Genomic DNA, 18,478 nt, shown 5'->3' on the forward strand with positions numbered 1-18,478 from the left:
TTGCCTGCAGAACAGGAGAGAGGGCCCTGGGGAGAAATGCCCACGTAAACCCTTTAAAATTAAAGATCATGGAGACTTGGTGGTGAACCCCAAATCAGATGAACTGTTACCACACCTGACTGATCTGCAGCAGCATTCGCATTTTCGTCAGCTCCTGGGTGTTCTGGGACGCAGGGCTCCTCTTCCTGTTCTTGCTTTATCATGAGGTCGGGAAATCCTGAATCAAAGGGGGCAAGGAAAGGAGAGGTAAAACGAAGCGTTCAGGTGCAATATTCCAACAGCCGACCTCAGATGTAGAGCACAACTAGAGAATCAGAATAGAACTGTAGAGTTGGAAGGGACCCTGAGGGTCATCTAGTCCAGCCCCCCTGCAACGCAAGACTTTTGTTCAAGAGTTACTTATCATTTGACTTATCAGATCCCTCCCCTGATTTGTAATCTGGTTGTAAGCTGCCTAGGGAAGTTCATCTTCCCCCTTCTCAACGCTGTAGCTGAAGGTCATCAAAACTTTCCAATTCGGCCTTTGGAGGATGGATGCAATTGCTATCTTACCATAACTATTTGTGGTCCTCCAGATTTATTTTTGTTTTTTAACGCTCACTATTTTATTACTTTTTAGGATATTTCTTATTGTGGTTGCATTATTATTATTATTATTATTGGCTTTCATAGGTGTTTGTTCATCTTAAAGGTAAAGAGACCCCTGACCATTAGGTCCAGTCGTGACCGACTCTGGGGTTGCGGCGCTCATCTTGCTTTATTGGCCGAGGGAGCCGGCGTACAGCTTCCGGGTCACGTGGCTTTAAGACTAAGCCGCTTCTGGTGAACCAGAGCAGCGCACGGAAATGTAGTTTACCTTCCTGCCAAAGCGGTACCTATTTATCTACTTGCACTTTGACGTGCTTTTGAACTGCTAGGTTGGCAGGAGCAGGGACCGAGCAACGGGAGCTCACCCCGTCGCGGGGATTCGAACCGCTGACCTTCTGATCGGCAAGTCCTAGGCTCTGTGGTTTAACCCACAGCGCCACCCGCGTCCCTGTTTGTTCATCTTGCATCCTCTTTATTATTTGTATCTTGTTAAAGCAACATGCCGTCTGGCCATCCTCTAAGTCCTAATTTCCACCCCTCACCTGATCTGGCAGTACCTGGGAAGGACTTTTGCCACTGGTGGTCCAGAACCCAAAGCTGTTCCCCCTCTTCTTCTTCTTCTTCTTCTTCTTCTTCTTCTTCTTCTTCTTCTTCTTCCAGCTTTATTATCACATCAGGAATCTCTGGTTCACAGGAAATATGTGAGAAAGAGTATGGTTAAGAGGGACATTTCATCACTCTAGACAGGAGCAGAACCCAAAATTGTGTTCCAGAGTTTAGCCCAATGTATACTGGATTCAGGGACGCGGGTGGCGCTGTGGTCTAAACCACAGAACCTAGGGCTTGCTGATCACAAGGTCGGCGGTTCAAATCCCTGCAACGGGGTGAGCTCCCATTGCTCAGTCCCTGCTCCTGCCAACCTAGCAGTTCGAAAGCACGTCAAAGTGCAAGTAGATAAATAGGTACCGCTCCGGCGGCAAGGTAAACGGTGCTTCTGCGCACCTCTCTGGTTCACCAGAAGCAGCTTAGTCATGCTGGCCACATGACCCGGAAGCAGTACGCCGGCTCCCTCGGCCAATAAAGCGAGGTGAGCGCCGCAACCCCAGAGTCATCCGCGACTGGACCTAACAGTCAGGGGTCCCTTTATACTGGATTCAATGTGTATTGGGGTGGTGTCTCAGCTTCCCCACCTGTGTCAGGCTCCAAAATTTCCTCCACAATTGGCTGGTCTGGGATCCATGGGTCTTCCTCTTGCTCAAGCTGGGAGATCAAGTTGGGTTTGACAACTCGAAAACCTGTCCAGGGAACAGAAGAAACTCGAGTAATATGTGGGGCTGCCCAGAACATGATAGTCAGAACATATAACACCAATTTTGGCATGACTGAACTGGCTACCAAATACTTCCATATAAAAACTGACGAAAAAATAAAGAAGAAGAAATTGCGGGGAATTAAGGATTTGAAGTCAGCACAGGGCAAGTTCACTCAACGAGCCTGTATATAAAGCTTCTATTGTTTTTTATGAACTGTATCTTAGTAGATTTTTTTTTAATATTACAGTTTATTATTTTAATGATTGTATTTTATGTGTTTTCCCCCCAAATTGTTTTGATTGAATTTCAAAACATTAACAAATGCAAATAAGAAAAGTAAAAGTAAAAAAAAAGCAACTAAGAGCTTATCCACCCCCAAAAGATATCTTTTCAGTGTTAGGAACTGAGTACAGCGGTACCTCAGGTTAAGAACTTAATTCGTTCTGGAGGTCCATTCTTATCGTGAAACTGTTCTTAACCTGAAGCACCACTTTAGCTAATGGGGCCTCCTCTGCCACTGCTGCACGATTTCTGTTTCATCCTGAAGCAAAGTCCTTAACCTGAGGTACTATATCTGGGTTAGCGGAGTCTGTAACCTGAAGCGTATGTAACCCGAGGTACCACTGTACTAATACCAGACACATTATAATAATTTGCTTTCTATGCTACAAGATGCAAGTACCTCTCTCCTAGAGCAAGTCCCACACCATCAGAAGTGTGTGTTGAAATGAATTTCTGAATGAAAGGGGTGGAGGGGAGGGAAGAGAATTACATTTCTTATCAAAAGTTGAGAAAAAGGGCACTTACCTAAAGAGGCAACATGCCCATAATTTTCCTGCATGACGTCCCGGTACAAAGCCTTGTCATGTGTATGCAATAGAGACCACTCACTCTCTGTGAAATACACAGCCACATCCTCAAAAGCCACACAGCCCTGGAAGGAAAGGAAATAGCAACATTTAGGAAAAGTGTGGTGCAAATTCTAAGTTCCCTGTTGCTACAGATAACTATGACTTGGGATGCTTCTGGGCTAAGGTTACCAGATTTTTCTCAATGAATCCGGGGACACTTTTCAATTTCCTACTAAATAAGATGGATTTTGTCAGGACAAAATTTGTAAATCTGGGGACTGTCCCCGGGAAACGGGGACATCTAGTAACCTTATTCTGGGTGGCTGCTATTTGTACATGGGATCCAATCACATAGTCGTACCTTGGATCTCGAATGCCTTGGCTCCCGAACAAATCAGCTCCTGAACTACTGAAACCCAGAAGTGAGTGTTCCGGTTTTCGAATGATTTTCAGAAGCCGAATATGCGGCACGGCTTCAGCGGCTTCCAATTGGCTGCAGGAGTTTCCTGCAGCCAATCAGAAGCCACACTTTGGTTTCTGAACGTTTTGGAAGTCGAAAAGACTTCCGGAACGAATTCTGTTCAACTTCCAAGGTACTGGTAAATTCAGATTGCGCAATTGTAGTTGATTGGGAGGTCCTGCACAGAGACCTGGCTTCCCCCAAAAGAACAGATGTTTTGTAATAAGGAAAAAGATGGGGAAAATACAGGAAAGTGTGGGATAACACTTGCTTTGATGGGGAATGCTCATTAAATAGCCCACGTTGTCTAATCTTGCAAACAGATCAGGAGGAATGCCTACTAAACAGGCTGTCTAGAAGCAACAAATGTTGTTTGGTTTTTGTGACTTTTGCTTTAAATTGTACACCACACTGAAAGTCCTTTTGCAGAAGGGCAGCTTATAAATTGCCCAAATAATAACAGCCAGGCAATCTATGTCCAATGGCCAATATCCATTGTTAGTCACACTCAGAGGAGACTGACTGAGATCGATGGATGAATTCACTGACTTGTACCCTCAGGATTGGCTTAGTTTGGTTTCACCCATTTCCTCTGTAATCCTTACAACAACCCTGTAAACGAAGCTTAAGAAGAAGACAGACCATGGGTTGCTTTTGAGGCCACTGAGCATTCAAGTAGATATCAGCATGGCTGATACGGAAGGGTGGGGCATGTCTTCTTCACCTCCTTCTTCGCTACAATATATCCATTTATTTCCAATTGTCAATGTCAAAAGGGACTAAAATCTATAAAATTCATAGAAAATCAACGTGCCAATTTGCTCAATTTCTCTAGGACCCCATGACACCTCCCCTGTCCTCCATAATCCCTCAAGCAAGGTGTCAAGACCCTAATCCTGTCAAATCGCTCTGCCAAGCCCTTCCTCCGGGCAAGGCCAGGTGACAGACTATGCATACATGGACCATTGTCTTCTCAGGATGTGCTTATCTGCGCATATCTCCAGCTCTCTGCATATTCCCCCTCCCTCCTCCATATCTCCAGCTCTGCATATTCCCCCCTCCCTCCTCCATATGTTAATCCGGTGTAACCCAACCTCTTCCTAATGTATTCATGATGTAACTGGGATGTATTTTGCACTGTATTCTGGGATATGGAGGGAAGTTTCAGTAATTCATGTCACCCCTTTCTCGGGGTTCAATCTCGCCTTGAACCTGTTGCGCAATAAACTTGGATCTTCTGTAGTTTGCTCCTGCGTCCGGCTGAGCTCATTTTCCTCCGCAGGGACCCGCGGACTTAGTCCGACGAGCTGGGTGGCAGAGTAACCCCGCACCCAGATTTTTCCGTAACAATGGCAGACCTACAACTGGGTCTCCTACAATTTTTTAAAAATGAGTGTTGTTGCCTGCACCTGCCAATTTGGATCAGGATGGCAGTGCTGGGGGGAAGGTGGGATTAACTCCTTAAAGTCATTGTCCTAATATCACCCTGTCTCCCAAAGTTACCCTCAGGGCAGAAACGTACCAAACATTTTGAAACCCCTTCCCTCTGCCCCACAGTACTTTATTTGGCATGGGGTGTGTGTATGCTTTGGCTGCTATTCCCCCACCCCACGCCCCGAAAATCCAACACAAAAATCTGTCTATGAACTGCCCAAATTACATTTAGCTCACCCCTATCCTGAGATTTTTGGGATGCGGGTGGCACGGTGGGTTAAACCACAGAGCCTAGGACTTGCCGATCAGAAGGTCGGCGGTTCGAATCCCCGCGACGGGGTGAGCTCCCGTTGCTCGGTCCCTGCTCCTGCCAACCTAGCAGTTAGAAAGCATGTCAAAGTGCAAGTAGATAAATAGGTACCTCTCCAGCGGGAAGGTAAATGGCGTTTCTGTGCGCTGCTCTGGTTTGCCAGAAGCGGCTTAGTCATGCTGGCCACATGACCCGGAAGCTGTACGCCGGCTCCCTCGGCCAATAAAGTGAGATGAGCGCCACAACCCCAGAGTCGGCCACGATTGGACCTAATGGTTAGGGATCCCTTTACCTTTACTTTATCCTGAGATTTAAATTGGGGCTTTTATTTCCAGCTCGTAGTTCAAACATCTGTTACATGATCTCCAGCTCCCAGAAAACGAACAACCCTTTGCTGTGATCTTGAGCAATAAATCAAGTCAACATTGATTGATTGATTTTGCAGGAAGCGGGTACCAATTGCTGTCCCATCCTAGGCACACCTGGGGCCAGTCCTACTTCTGCATCCCTTTGACTAAATAAAAAAATTCCTTCCAGTAGCACCTTAAAGACCAACTAAGTTACATAAGAATCCAATGTCTTTGTTCAGAATGTCCTGGGAGACTGAAGTGTTCTCCTACTGGTTTCTCTGTTTTGTGATTCTAAATCTGACATCAAGAATCACAAAACAGAGAAACCAGTAGGAGAACACTTCAATCTCCCAGGACATTCTATAAAAGATCTCAAAGTAGCTGTCTTACTACAAAGGAATTTCAGAAATAGACTGGAAAGAGAAGCTGCTGAATTGCAACTCATTACCAAACTTAAAACCATGGAGAGACCTGGTCTGAACAAAGACATTGGATTCTTATCTCATTATACATGACTAAGCCATTTTTCACCTTCTCACCCCTTGCCTTTTCCTGTAAGACCTATTGCAGTCGTTAAGAGTCGCCAACAGGCTCATCTCAGCTATCTGCCAATCTCCCATTCCCACCACCCTTCTGAGTAATACCCCTCCCCACCTTCTCACTATATAGAAGGATCTGGCAACTTCTGTTTCAGTGTATCTGAAGAAGTGTGCATGCACACGAAAGCTCATACCAAGAACTAACTTAGTTGGTCTTTAAGGTGCTACTGGAAGGAATTTTTTTATTTTGACTATGGCAGACCAACACGGCTACCTATCTGTAACTGATCCCTTTGACTGTAAGAGATGCTTTGGAATTTGCCAAGGAATTTTGCTTCCTGGATGCTGAAGCTGAACGACGGCACCCCCCCCCCCTCAACTCAGCCAGAACAGAGGAATCTGGGCCCTGAGCTCTGTTTCTCAATACAGGAGTTGCCCCTCTCCCAGGTACCCCACACCCAGCCCCAGCCCCCCCGTACCTGAGGCAGCTGTGTGTCCATTGCTGCTTCCGCTTCCCTCAGAGGTGGGGACGACGCTCCTGCGAGACCTGGAAAAGTGACAAGGTTACATGGGGCTGTGCCCTCCATAGATATAAAAGTGTCAACCCAAATGGATGGTGGGAAAAGTGAGGTGGTCGTATTGTAACAGGGATCTTGCAACAGGTGACGAGTCAAGCTTGAGTCCATGAGGAAAGGTAAAAACAAGGGTCAGGGATTCCATTCCAAGGATGTTGGTTTTTTTGAACCATGGCAGTTGGGAGCAGTTAAGGAGGCAGACCGCAGGGCCTCACTGGAGCCTGAGCTCACAGGTCTTTAGTTCCCGCATTTTGGGTGGGGGGAGCTCAGGTCAAGGATATATGGAGCAAGCAGCTATACACAGGCCTCTGTGCATGTACAAAGCGCTTTTCTTTCGTTAGTTGCTGTGCTGTCTAGCACCAACTTAAAAAACTGAACACCAGTCAAGGTTTCTTCAGGGTTGGCAACCCCTGCCTTAGAGCATGGGCTCGGGCATAATACACACACACACCCACACCACACCACACCACACCACACCACACCACACATCTACCACAATGTGCCTCTAGTCTAGTCCAAAGTGGAAAAAATATAAATGCAGAGGACATTTAAAATCCTTTTCCCCTTTGAGGCAGAAGCCTCAGAAAATTATTTTTCCAATGCACAAATTTACAATACTGGGGGTGTCTAGATATGTGGATCTCTCCTCCCCTCCCCCCCGTCCACCACACTTCACCCCCTTTTCCCTCTCTCACCAGCAGATCACTCCCTGCTCAGCTGCATCCCTGCTCAGCCGATCCCTCTTTTCTGTTTCCCCCTCCCTCCCCTTTCTTGTTGGATCTCTTTCTTCCTCCTTCCTACATCTGCAGTTCCCTGCCCTTCTCGGCTTTATGCCTTCCAGGAGGGTATATATATATATATATATATATAAATTATTATTATGCGGGCTGATGTTTTGGAAGTGCCCCTTTTGATGTTGCACCGCTTCTCCTTCTCCTGACTGCCTGTGTTGACCTGTGCGCCTGCTTTTCCGCTTCCCGCCATGTGACTGAGGCCACACCAGACCCCTGGCAGTGCAAATCCATCTTCTGTGCTATGTGCTCAGACGGAGTGCCTCTCAGTGGCAAGGCTCATGCTAGGCACACATGCATTTATTTCAGTTACAAGTGGCTTCCCATGAAATATCCTGAAGCAATTAAAAAAAATTTGTTCTTTTTTCATTAAAGATTTTCTTGTTTTACAGAAGTATGTGTAATGTCTATCGTATTTTTTCCATGTAACATTTTTACAAATCAGTTTCATTTGTTGAGACATTGGGGGGGGGAAGAGGGGGGAGGGTGGGTCCTGAAGCAATTAATGATTTAAAAAAACCATACGTTTTATCCATCCATTCGTTTCATTTATAGGCTGCTTCCTCTATTGCATCTCAAAGCGATTTCACAAGTCCATTAAAAACATATTTTAAAGTATTACATATTTAAAATCATTGCATTTTTTAAAAAAATCATTACATCTATAATAGCAATTAGAAACCAAAGGATCAACAATACAGTGATACCTCGGGTTACAGGCGCTCAGTGGGGGGTGCAGGGGGGGCCGGCCGCACTGGGCGCAACATCTGGGGATTAGGGTTAGGGGGCGCAAATCCACGGGTTAGGGGGCGCAAATCCACGGGTTAGGGGGTGCAAATTACTTGCCTTGCCCCGGGTGCTGACAACCCACGCTACGCCACTGCAGACGCTTCAGATTACAGTTGCTTCAGGTTACAGTCGCTTCAGGTTACAGACGCTTCAGGTTACACATGCTTCAGGTTACAGACTCTGCTAACCCAGAAATTGTACCTCAGTTTAATAACTTTGCTTCAGGATGAGAACAGAAATCGCATGGCGGCAGCAGGAGGCCCCATTAGCTAAAGTGGTGCTTCAGTTTAAGAACAGTTTCAGGTTAAGAACAGACCTCCAGAATGAATTAAGTTCTTAACCCGAAGTACCACTGTAAAAGCATATAATAGGTAAAGTGAAAAGGTAAAGGGCCCCTGGACGGTTAAATCCAGTCAAAGAAGACTGTGGGGTTGCAGGACTCCTCTCACTTTCAGGCTGAGGGAGCTGGCATTTTTCCACAGACAGATTTCCGGTTCATGTGGCCAGCATGACTAAACCGCTTCTGGCGCAATGGGATACCGTGATGGAAACCAGAGGGCACAGAAATACTTTTTACCTTCCCGCCGCAGCGGTATCTATTTATCTACTTGTATTGGTGTGCTTTTGAACTGCTAGGTTGGCAGGAGCAGGGACCGAGCAACAGGAGCTCACCCCATTGTGTGGATTCGAACCACCGACCTTCTGATCAGCAAGCCCAAGAGGACCAGTGGTTTAGACCACAGCATCATCCGCTCCCTTATATAATATATGGATACATATGGATAGCTCAGTTAGTTAAAGCATGGTGCTGATAGCGGCAGGTTTACAAGTTCGATCCCTGTCTGGGACAGCTGCATATTCCTGCATTGCAGGGGGTTGGACTAGATGACCCTCAGGGTCCCTTCAAACTTTATAATGCTATCATTCTGTGATGTAGATGAATAACATGGAACAATGAAGACAACAAATAATTGGGCATCAGTTACCAGGTACAAAGCAAAATGCCGTTGTGATGCGCAGAAGGCAGAAAATAACAGGGTTCATCCTCCAAGAAGCTCAAAGCCAGCCTGGATTCCACCCAACTGCCTCTCTTTTTTTAAAAAAAAATCTATTTTCTATTTAATCTATTTTTATCCTGCCAAGTCAGGTTTCAAGGTGGCTAACAACATCAGTTACAAAATACAGAATAATAACAAACTGGTTAAAAGCAATACTTAAAATGCATCACAGTGTATCTAAAACCGGCAATTAAAATATAATTTGAACGGACAGCAGCCCAGTCATCACCATCCTCTGCGCCTTAGTTTCCAAATGCATATACAGTGGTACCTCAGGTTAAGTACTTAATTCGTTCTGGAGGTCCGTTCTTAACCTGAAACTGTTCTTAACCTGAAGCACCACTTTAGCTAATGGGGCCTCCCGCTGCCGCCACACCGCTGGAGCACGATTTCTGTTCTCATCCTGAAGCAAAGTTCTTGACCTGAGGTAATATTTCTGGGTTAGCGGGAGTCTGTAACCTGAAGCGTCTGTAACCCGAGTGATACGGACCGGGAAAGGGGGGGGGTACCTCCTTCCCCCTTCTCCTTTGAACAACCGAGGCGATGACCTCGAGGGTGCCCACAATACACCCACCCTCAGCCCCCTCACCGTTACACAAGCACCACACGTCTCCCGTCACCCCCCTTTTCCTTCTTTCTTTCTGGAGCGAAATAAGCTCAAATATATGAACATATCCTCCTATCTCTTCCTATGGCTATTCGCGCTCCATTCTTAGAACGGGTAGACCTGGCGTTCCAGCTTCTCCGCTAATTCCTATGGCTGCGCCTTAGCCAATCACAGCCATGCATTTATCCTGCACGAGCTAGCTCACGGAGCCCTTGCACGCCTCGTTGAGCCTACTGACAAGCTGCTGACGGCCCCCCACGGTGAGAACAATGGATCCGAAACCAAGGGCCTCATAAAGCTGTCAAAATGTATCCATTCTTGCTACAATGTATCCATTTTGTTTCCACTTTCAATCACCGATACGGAATAGGTCAGACAGCATAGGAAACCTTAGGAAACCTTTAGAAATTGATATAAAATCAACCGTAACTCCGATTTCTTTCCTTTTGGTGTCATTCAACTCGGCTCCCTATGGACTCCATGATGCTGCCCCTACCTCCATGATCCCCTGAGCGACAGGTCACGTACTCAGGAAGACCTTAATCCTGTCAGATCGTTCTGCCATACCCTTCCTCCGGGCGATGCCAGGTGGCAGACGATGCATATCTCCGCCATTGTCTTACCTTCACCTGTACTCAGGAAACGCTTATCTGTGTTTATCTCTGCATATCTCTTACTCTGCATATTTCCCCCTCCCTTCCTGAAATGTTAATCCATGTAATCCCACCTTCCTGTAATGTATTCATGATGTAACCTGGAAAACCCAGCCTTCTTTTAATGTATTCATGACGTTTTGTTGCACTGTATTCTGGGACTTGGAGGGAACTTTTAAAAGTTTATGTCGCCCCATGCTCGGGGTTCAATCCCACTTTGAACCTGTTGCGCAATAAACTTGGATCTTCGCATTTTGCTCCTGCGTCCGGCTGAGCTTCCTTTTCTTCCGCTAGAATCCACGGACTTGGTCCGATTGGCTGGGTGGCAGGGTAAATACGCACCCAGATTTTCCGTAACAACTCAGATCCGCTCCTGCCCTAGGACTACCCGACTACCGAATCCCTTTCAACCTGTTCATCCACGAGCAAATGGGGGTAGCCTCTGGTGTCCTAACCCAACCCTTCCGCGATCAGGAGAGGCCAGTAGCATATTATAGTCTACAACTTGACAACACTGCAAAGGGGGCTGTCAGTTGCCTCAGAGCCATCGCAGCCGCTGCCGTCCTCCTCGAGAAAGCCCAAGAGACGGTCCTGGGCCACGAAATCACCCTTCACGTTCCCCACTCAGTCTCAACCCTCCTAACCTTGAAGGGATGTCACCATTTCTCAAACTCCCGCCTCAACCGGTATGAAGCCCTCCTGCTAACCCCAACCAATGTCACCATTAAACGTGTCAACTCGCTAAACCCCGCTACCCTACTACCCCTTCCCGATGATGGCACCCCGCATCATGACTGCACCACTATAGTCCGGCAAGCCGAAAAGCCCCGCGAAGACTTAGATCATCTTCCCCTGGAGAACCCGGACTTAGTACTATATACTGACGGTAGCTCTAAAGTAATTGATGGGGTTAGAAAGACTGGGTATGCGGTGGTCTCCGACTTCGAAGTACTAGAGTCGAACCCAATCAACTCCCAGTACAGTGCCCAAGCTGCCGAGTTAATTGCGCTGCTGCGTGCCTGCGAGATTGGTGAAGGGAAGCGAATAACCATTTATACGGATAGCAAATACTGTTTCGGCCTCGTGCACACAACTGGCCAAATTTGGCTCCAGAGAGGCTTTCTAACCGCGGCCGGGTCTCAAATCTCGCACGCCGCCCTAGTTGAGCGACTTCTCACAGCGATCCACCTACCTGCTGCTATAGCCGTTGTCCACTGCAAAGCCCATACCAAGGGCAGGGACTCAGTTTCTAAAGGAAACAGACGTGCCGACAAAGCCGCACAGATGGCTGCCTTACGCATCCCTAACAATGAATCCGAGTTTCAAGCCCTCCAACTACCAGCAGACCTAGACCTCACTGAAATTTACAAATCTGCCCCAGGGGATGAAAAGGCTACGTGGGAATCGCTAGGGGCCACCGAACAACAGGGTGTCTGGGTCCTCCCCGATGGAAGAACCGTCCTTCCAAAGGCCTGGACTCCAAAAGTAGTGAGGTTTCTTCATCAGCGGACACATTGGGGAAAAGGGAGATTAATGGAGCATGTAATTAGATCTTGGTACGCACCCGGGATAGCGGCCGCTGCAGCAGCAGCATCAAAGAATTGCATTACCTGCCATCGCTTCAATCCCAAACGAGAGCCCAGGAGACCACCAGGAGCCAGACCATGGGCCTTTGTCCCTTTTGAGAACTTGCAGCTTGATTTCATTGATCTGCCCCAATGCCAAGGCTTTAAACACGCTTTGATTATAGTTGACCAATTCTCCTCGTGGGTGGAGGGATTCCCTTGCAGAAAAGCCACCGCATCCGTAGTTGCCAGGGCCCTCCTACAGGATATCATTCCCCGCTACGGCATACCCCGCCGCCTAGACAGCGATAGGGGAACCCACTTTACTGCAGAAGTGGTGCAATTAGTGGCCAAGGCACTCCAAATTAAATGGGATCTCCACACTCCATACCACCCACAATCCTCTGGCCAAGTGGAGCGTATGAACCAGGAGATAAAAATACAGTTGGGCAAACTTTGCGAGCTCACTGGCCTAAAATGGGTGAATGCACTCCCACTGGTCCTTCATAACATCCGCAGCGCCCCAACCGGACGTTTGAAACTTTCTCCATTCGAACTCTTATTCGGGAGACCTCCTCCCGTCTACAACACTTTATTCCCACTATCAGAACTGGAGCTGGGGGAAGCAGAACTTACTAATTATGTTATTCAGCTTCAGACACAACTACAGCGTCTCCACCACTACGCGGCCATCGAGGGACAGAACCTGCCCATCGACGTCCACGCTCACTCCTTCCACCCTGGTGACTGGATCCTCGTCAAAGTCTACCAGAAGGAACCACTCCAACCCGCGTGGGAAGGTCCCTACCAAGTACTCTTGACATCGCCAACCGCCGTGAAAATAGGTGAGAAGAATTCTTGGTTACATCACACTAGGTGCAAGTCCTCACCCCCTCCACCGGAGACTGAAGAAAGCAACGGCGAGGACTTCACCTTTTCGACTCCACCTGCTCCACCGGCCTCATATATTGACGACGACGACCAACAGACCGGACCAGCAGATCGGGGCCAAGTTCGGGCCCAACAGACCGGACCAGCAGATCGGGGCCAAGTTCGGGCCCAACAGACCGGACCAGCAGATCGGGGCCAAGGTCGGGCCCAACAGACCGGACCAGCAGATCGGGGCCAAGGTCGGGCTCAACAGACCGGACCAGTGGATCGGGGCCAAGGTCGGGCTCAACAGACCGGACCAGACACCGCGACACCCAACTGGACGTCTGAAATCATCCCAGATACCAACACCATCAAGCTACGTTTCAGACGCGCTGACAACCACGTTTGACAGCTCCGTTTGACAGCTCCATTGACAGCTTGCTTCGTTCATCTGACAGCTCCGTTTGACAGCTCCATTGACAGCTTGCTTCGTTGATAGCTTCGCCTTTTGACAGCTCATCTGACAGCTCCATTTGACAGCTCCATTCAACAGCTTCCTTTGATAACTTCACTCTACAGCCTCGCCCTACCCAACACCTTTTGTTCGTTAGACCGTCTGCGCCCTCCCTACACGCATCCGAACCATGGGTCTGCTTGGCACCGCCCTTCTCCTCGCTGCCCTATCCTCGGTCGCGTCCATCTCATCAGACCACTGCACGGGCTTGCAAACGAACTACCACTTCTTGGACTATCATGAGGTCGAGACGGGAAGGTCAAACCCTGATCGAATGGGGGACTTTGATTTCTGCCTTCCTGAATCCCGAACCCTGCTGCGCCATTCCCTAGTTCCCCAACTCGCCGAAAACGAATATTGGGAACTTTTCATCCGGAACAAGGATTTACACCGCATCGGCTCTGCGGCTCTCACTCTTGACCACTCCTCTTACCGGCTGACCTGCAGAAATGGGACTTATCTTCTTTACGAGAGTGGAGAGGTCTCACAAACCCCAAATTGGACCGAAGTCGAGACAGGAGGGGCTACTCACGCTTATACGCAATCAAGCCACCCCTCTGGAAACTTGATTTTCGGGTTCCAATGCCTCCGCTCCACCCCAGAAACCCGAAAGCCCCAACTCCAAGGACTCTGCCTGCGACGGTTCTGCTGTTTATGGGACTTAGGGGTCACTCATGAGTGGAAAGGGGCTGAATATCTCGAAGGGTGGCACCACCCTATACACCCCTCACTCTCCCCCTCCTGGGACCACGTCGGACCCCTGCGATGCGGCGGTATCGCCAGGGATAGGCGACTACTGAACACCACCGACCCCCTCCATCCGGTTGGTACGGCACCCCGACAATTCGGCACTGACTCGGCACTCCCGGGAGAAGATCTCCTATCATCTTGGGAGCAGAACTCCTACATTAAGCTTCTCAGCCAGGTGGCGAAGGAGTCACCCTACCCGGACTGCTGGATTTGCGCTCACGCACCCAGCCATCTCCAACAGAGCCTCCCACTGGTCCCTGTACCAGTGACCCTAGAACAGTTCCGTTCCGGAAATGTTACCTCCTGGAACTTGACCGCACTCAACTTAACACATCAATACCTTTACCTCACCGGCCCCACAAAGGGACCCCTTTGCCGCAGCTTCTCAGGGGAAGGAACCTTCATCGGATCCAGTACATGCATCAACACTCTAGAAATCCTACCAACTGGACTGGTCACCGTCTCCAACACTAGGGACTCCCGGACTTTTCCTAACCTTACTGTTGCCTGGGCCGCTGCGGTCGGACACCCCTTGGACTGGAAGCCACAACCCACAGACACCATGCTGCTGCAAACTTTTGCCTCAGGCCGAATGGAATCTTACCTCAGCGGCCTATTCTGGGTGTGTGGACACCGCGCTTACACATGGGTGAGCCCACACATGTCCGGATCCTGCTTCATTGGCTACATCGTTCCCGGAATTAGAATAGTACCACACCTACCCCCTGGAAGACAACGAAACAAAAGGGAGCAAAAGGAGCTGTCAGATCTGTCAGATGTCGCGGCAAATGGAGAGACCGTAGGCCGGTCGCTTTTCCCCGCCTACGGTGCCGGTTCAAATCATGTGGATATTCTCCGACTCACCGACATCCTCCTTAAGTTCATGCAGGAGGCGACTCAGATCACAGACTCTCTCATGTCGGAACTATCCGAGGTAAGACAATTGAGCCTACAGACGAGAATCGCGACAGACTTCCTCTTGTCCAGTCAAGGAGGCACCTGCGCATTAATAGGCACAGAGTGCTGCACATATGTGACTGACCAGACTTTGAATATAACTGGACATTTAAATAACATTCATGAGCTAGCAGGGAAGCTCCACGACATCCAGCATGAGGGACTATCCGACGTGGACTTATGGGGATGGTTGCCCAAGCTGGGTTGGCTCAGGCAGTTATTGAAAGTCGTGGTGTTCATCATTTTAACTGTTTTCCTTTGTGTCTCCATCCTCTGTTGTACTATGCATTGTATTACCCCTTGCTGCTCTTTCCTCCGTCAGTCTGCCTCCCCTAGCTCCTTCCCTCTTCGAGCCTATTCCCACTCCCGACATGCTCCCACTTTCCCGGACTACGTACAGATGAGGCATTTAGGAGAAGGGGAGTATGAGATCACCGAAATTTGATGCTCCAATGGTGCGGAGAAAGGATTTGCAAGTTCTTACAGAACTTTAATGCAAATCTATCTCCGAATGGGGGACTGATACGGACCGGGAAAGGGGGGGGGTACCTCCTTCCCCCTTCTCCTTTGAACAACCGAGGCGATGACCTCGAGGGTGCCCACAATACACCCACCCTCAGCCCCCTCACCGTTACACAAGCACCACACGTCTCCCGTCACCCCCCTTTTCCTTCTTTCTTTCTGGAGCGAAATAAGCTCAAATATATGAACATATCCTCCTATCTCTTCCTATGGCTATTCGCGCTCCATTCTTAGAACGGGTAGACCTGGCGTTCCAGCTTCTCCGCTAATTCCTATGGCTGCGCCTTAGCCAATCACAGCCATGCATTTATCCTGCACGAGCTAGCTCACGGAGCCCTTGCACGCCTCGTTGAGCCTACTGACAAGCTGCTGACGGCCCCCCACGGTGAGAACAATGGATCCGAAACCAAGGGCCTCATAAAGCTGTCAAAATGTATCCATTCTTGCTACAATGTATCCATTTTGTTTCCACTTTCAATCACCGATACGGAATAGGTCAGACAGCATAGGAAACCTTAGGAAACCTTTAGAAATTGATATAAAATCAACCGTAACTCCGATTTCTTTCCTTTTGGTGTCATTCAACTCGGCTCCCTATGGACTCCATGATGCTGCCCCTACCTCCATGATCCCCTGAGCGACAGGTCACGTACTCAGGAAGACCTTAATCCTGTCAGATCGTTCTGCCATACCCTTCCTCCGGGCGATGCCAGGTGGCAGACGATGCATATCTCCGCCATTGTCTTACCTTCACCTGTACTCAGGAAACGCTTATCTGTGTTTATCTCTGCATATCTCTTACTCTGCATATTTCCCCCTCCCTTCCTGAAATGTTAATCCATGTAATCCCACCTTCCTGTAATGTATTCATGATGTAACCTGGAAAACCCAGCCTTCTTTTAATGTATTCATGACGTTTTGTTGCACTGTATTCTGGGACTTGGAGGGAACTTTTAAAAGTTTATGTCGCCCCATGCTCGGGGTTCAATCCCACTTTGAACCTGTTGCGCAATAAACTTGGATCTTCGCATTTTGCTCCTGCGTCCGGCTGAGCTTCCTTTTCTTCCGCTAGAATCCACGGACTTGGTCCGATTGGCTGGGTGGCAGGGTAAATACGCACCCAGATTTTCCGTAACACCGAGGCACCACTGTATTCTACATATATTTGCTGAAGTTAGGCTGGAGGAATGAGAGCAAGTAGCTCTCTAAGTCAGTGTTTCCCAACCTTTTTTGGGCAAAGGCACACTTGTTTCATAAAAAAAATTTCGAGGCACACCACCATGCCAGATGGGGAAAGGTCATTTTTTACTTATGTAAAAAAAGATAAAAAAATTGTAACAGCATAGAAGGTAATGGTTAGGCTAGCATCCCTCTTCCAAATATGCTAGGTTTTTATTTGCAGGGACTGTTCTACATGGGAAAGCATTCAGCACTGTCATTCTCCCATCTGCCATCTGAATTGGTACTATTCTGGGTCAACTTACTCTGCTGCATGTGTAGATGAAAATGGCACCAAGTGTGGGGGAGGGGGCAGAACAGGTTTCAGATACATAGACAGAAGCTGGCTCTAAGATCTGCCTGCCATTGCACTCTGAGGTGTGAATCCTATGGAACGAAGCAAACCCACTTATATTCTTACATACGGTCCTTTTAATGCACAAGGTAACAAAATATGTTAACTTGCTCCAGCAGTTTTATGTTGTAACATACTGAAAAGACTGTCGAAGTCTCGTGCTCCCCCAGCCTTCGCCAGCCCTGCGCCCTCCGGATGTTTCGGGCTACCAGCCATGCTCCCCTCAGTCTCAACCTAATATCCCCAAGTGTTTCATATTTACTAGGAAATAACTCCCGCTGGTACAACGGAACTTCCTCCCAAGCAAGTCCATCTCTCGGTTTACATCCACGAGCTCGGGGCTGCGGCGTCCAGGAGGCGACAGCCCCGCCCAATGGCCCCGAGGGGATCCCGGAAGGGAGGCTTCGGCGCGGCGGCGGCCCCTGCGCGTTTCGCCTCAGGCTCCGCGGGGGCGGCAGCAACAGGCTGCGCGGCTCCTCCTCGGGCCGCTAGGCAGAGCCAGAGCAGCGCGGGAGGGCAGCGGAAAGGGCGGGTCCGTCGCTATAGAGACGCCCGCTTGGGTGGCGCTCGAGGTAGCTCCGCCTGGCCCGCGAGTCCTGCGAAGCGCTCTTCCCCGGGGCCTGTGGCGCAGGCGCAGAGCGGCGCGGCAGAGGGCCGCTTCCCTCCCCCGCCCGGAGCGGCATTTAAAGGGGAAGTGGCCACTTTCCCGCGGCCGGCCTCCTCCGTCGTCGGCGCCCGGCTCTCCTATGGCCTGGCCCGGGGCGCGGAGGGCGCGGAGAGTGGCAGTCGGGGCCGGGGGGCCATGGCTGCTCCCGGGGCGTCGCGCTTCCTCTACGAGCTGCCCGCCGCCCCGCCTCTCGCCGCCCGACTCGCCCGACTCCCTCCAGGCAACATCTCGCGGCACACGCGGCAACGTCTCGCGGCACACTAGTGTGCCGCGGAACACCGGTTGGGAAACACTGCTCTAAGTCACCTTTGCGCAAGAGCCAAGGAAGGGAGCAGGAAGGGGCGGGGGCCAAAAGATCAGCAACTCAATCCTGCGTGCTTTTACTACCAAGACTCGCTGAGGTCAATGGCTTACTCTCGAGTAAGCGCGCAAAAGATTCGGGGTGCGGGCAGCCGAGAAACCCAGCTCTGTGCATTTGACTGGGAGCAAACCATCAACTCCAGAGTTAAGGGTTTAGAAAAGGGGTCAGCAAACTTTTTCAGCAGGGGGCCGGTCCACTGTCCCTCAGAACATGTGGGGGGCAGGACTATATATTTTGGGGGGGGAATGAACGAATTCCTATGCCCCACAAATAACCCAGAGATGCATTTTAAATAAAAGGACATATTCTACTCATGTAAAAACAAGGTGATTGGGAAGAGAGTCCACGACTCCCGTTCCACTTACTTCAGAGTAAGCC

General features: G+C 49.3%; 3 protein-coding genes and 1 long non-coding RNA gene across 9 annotated transcripts in view; 2 read left to right on the forward strand and 2 right to left on the reverse strand.

Annotated features, from left to right (window-relative positions):
• LOC310701040 (complement C4-A-like) overlaps positions 1-18,478 on the reverse strand; it is a 338,535-nt gene that overhangs the window by 149,434 nt on the left and 170,623 nt on the right. The window lies entirely within an intron of this gene.
• Positions 1-18,478, forward strand: part of LOC310702117 — a 143,102-nt gene that overhangs the window by 21,851 nt on the left and 102,773 nt on the right. The window lies entirely within an intron of this gene.
• Positions 1-18,478, reverse strand: part of LOC310701135 (uncharacterized protein) — a 30,259-nt gene that overhangs the window by 6,864 nt on the left and 4,917 nt on the right. The window contains exons 1-6 of one of the 6 annotated variants that reach the window (XM_083491464.1): positions 7,116-7,488; positions 6,325-6,392; positions 2,709-2,835; positions 1,779-1,883; positions 1,131-1,271; positions 116-217 (exon numbers count right to left, since the gene is read on the reverse strand). In XM_083491464.1, coding sequence (XP_083347590.1) covers positions 116-217; positions 1,131-1,271; positions 1,779-1,883; positions 2,709-2,835; positions 6,325-6,345 — 496 coding nt within the window. In that variant the 5' untranslated portion in view covers positions 6,346-6,392; positions 7,116-7,488. Of the gene's footprint in view, positions 1-115; positions 218-1,130; positions 1,272-1,778; positions 1,884-2,708; positions 2,836-6,324; positions 6,866-7,115; positions 7,489-18,478 lie in introns of those variants that run through there. The other 5 variants (XM_083491466.1, XM_083491465.1, XM_083491462.1 and 2 more) reach the window with 5 other exon arrangements.
• The window catches only part of LOC310701215 (tigger transposable element-derived protein 1-like), a 31,676-nt gene continuing 14,075 nt past the window's right edge, over positions 878-18,478 (forward strand). The window contains exon 1 of the mRNA XM_083491741.1: positions 878-1,038. The gene's annotated coding sequence lies outside the window, so the exon portion shown is untranslated. The remainder of the gene's footprint in view (positions 1,039-18,478) is intronic.

This window comes from Podarcis liolepis, assembly GCF_965112155.1.
Source record: "Podarcis liolepis genome assembly, chromosome: 2".
Taxonomy (NCBI): domain Eukaryota; kingdom Metazoa; phylum Chordata; class Lepidosauria; order Squamata; family Lacertidae; genus Podarcis; species Podarcis liolepis.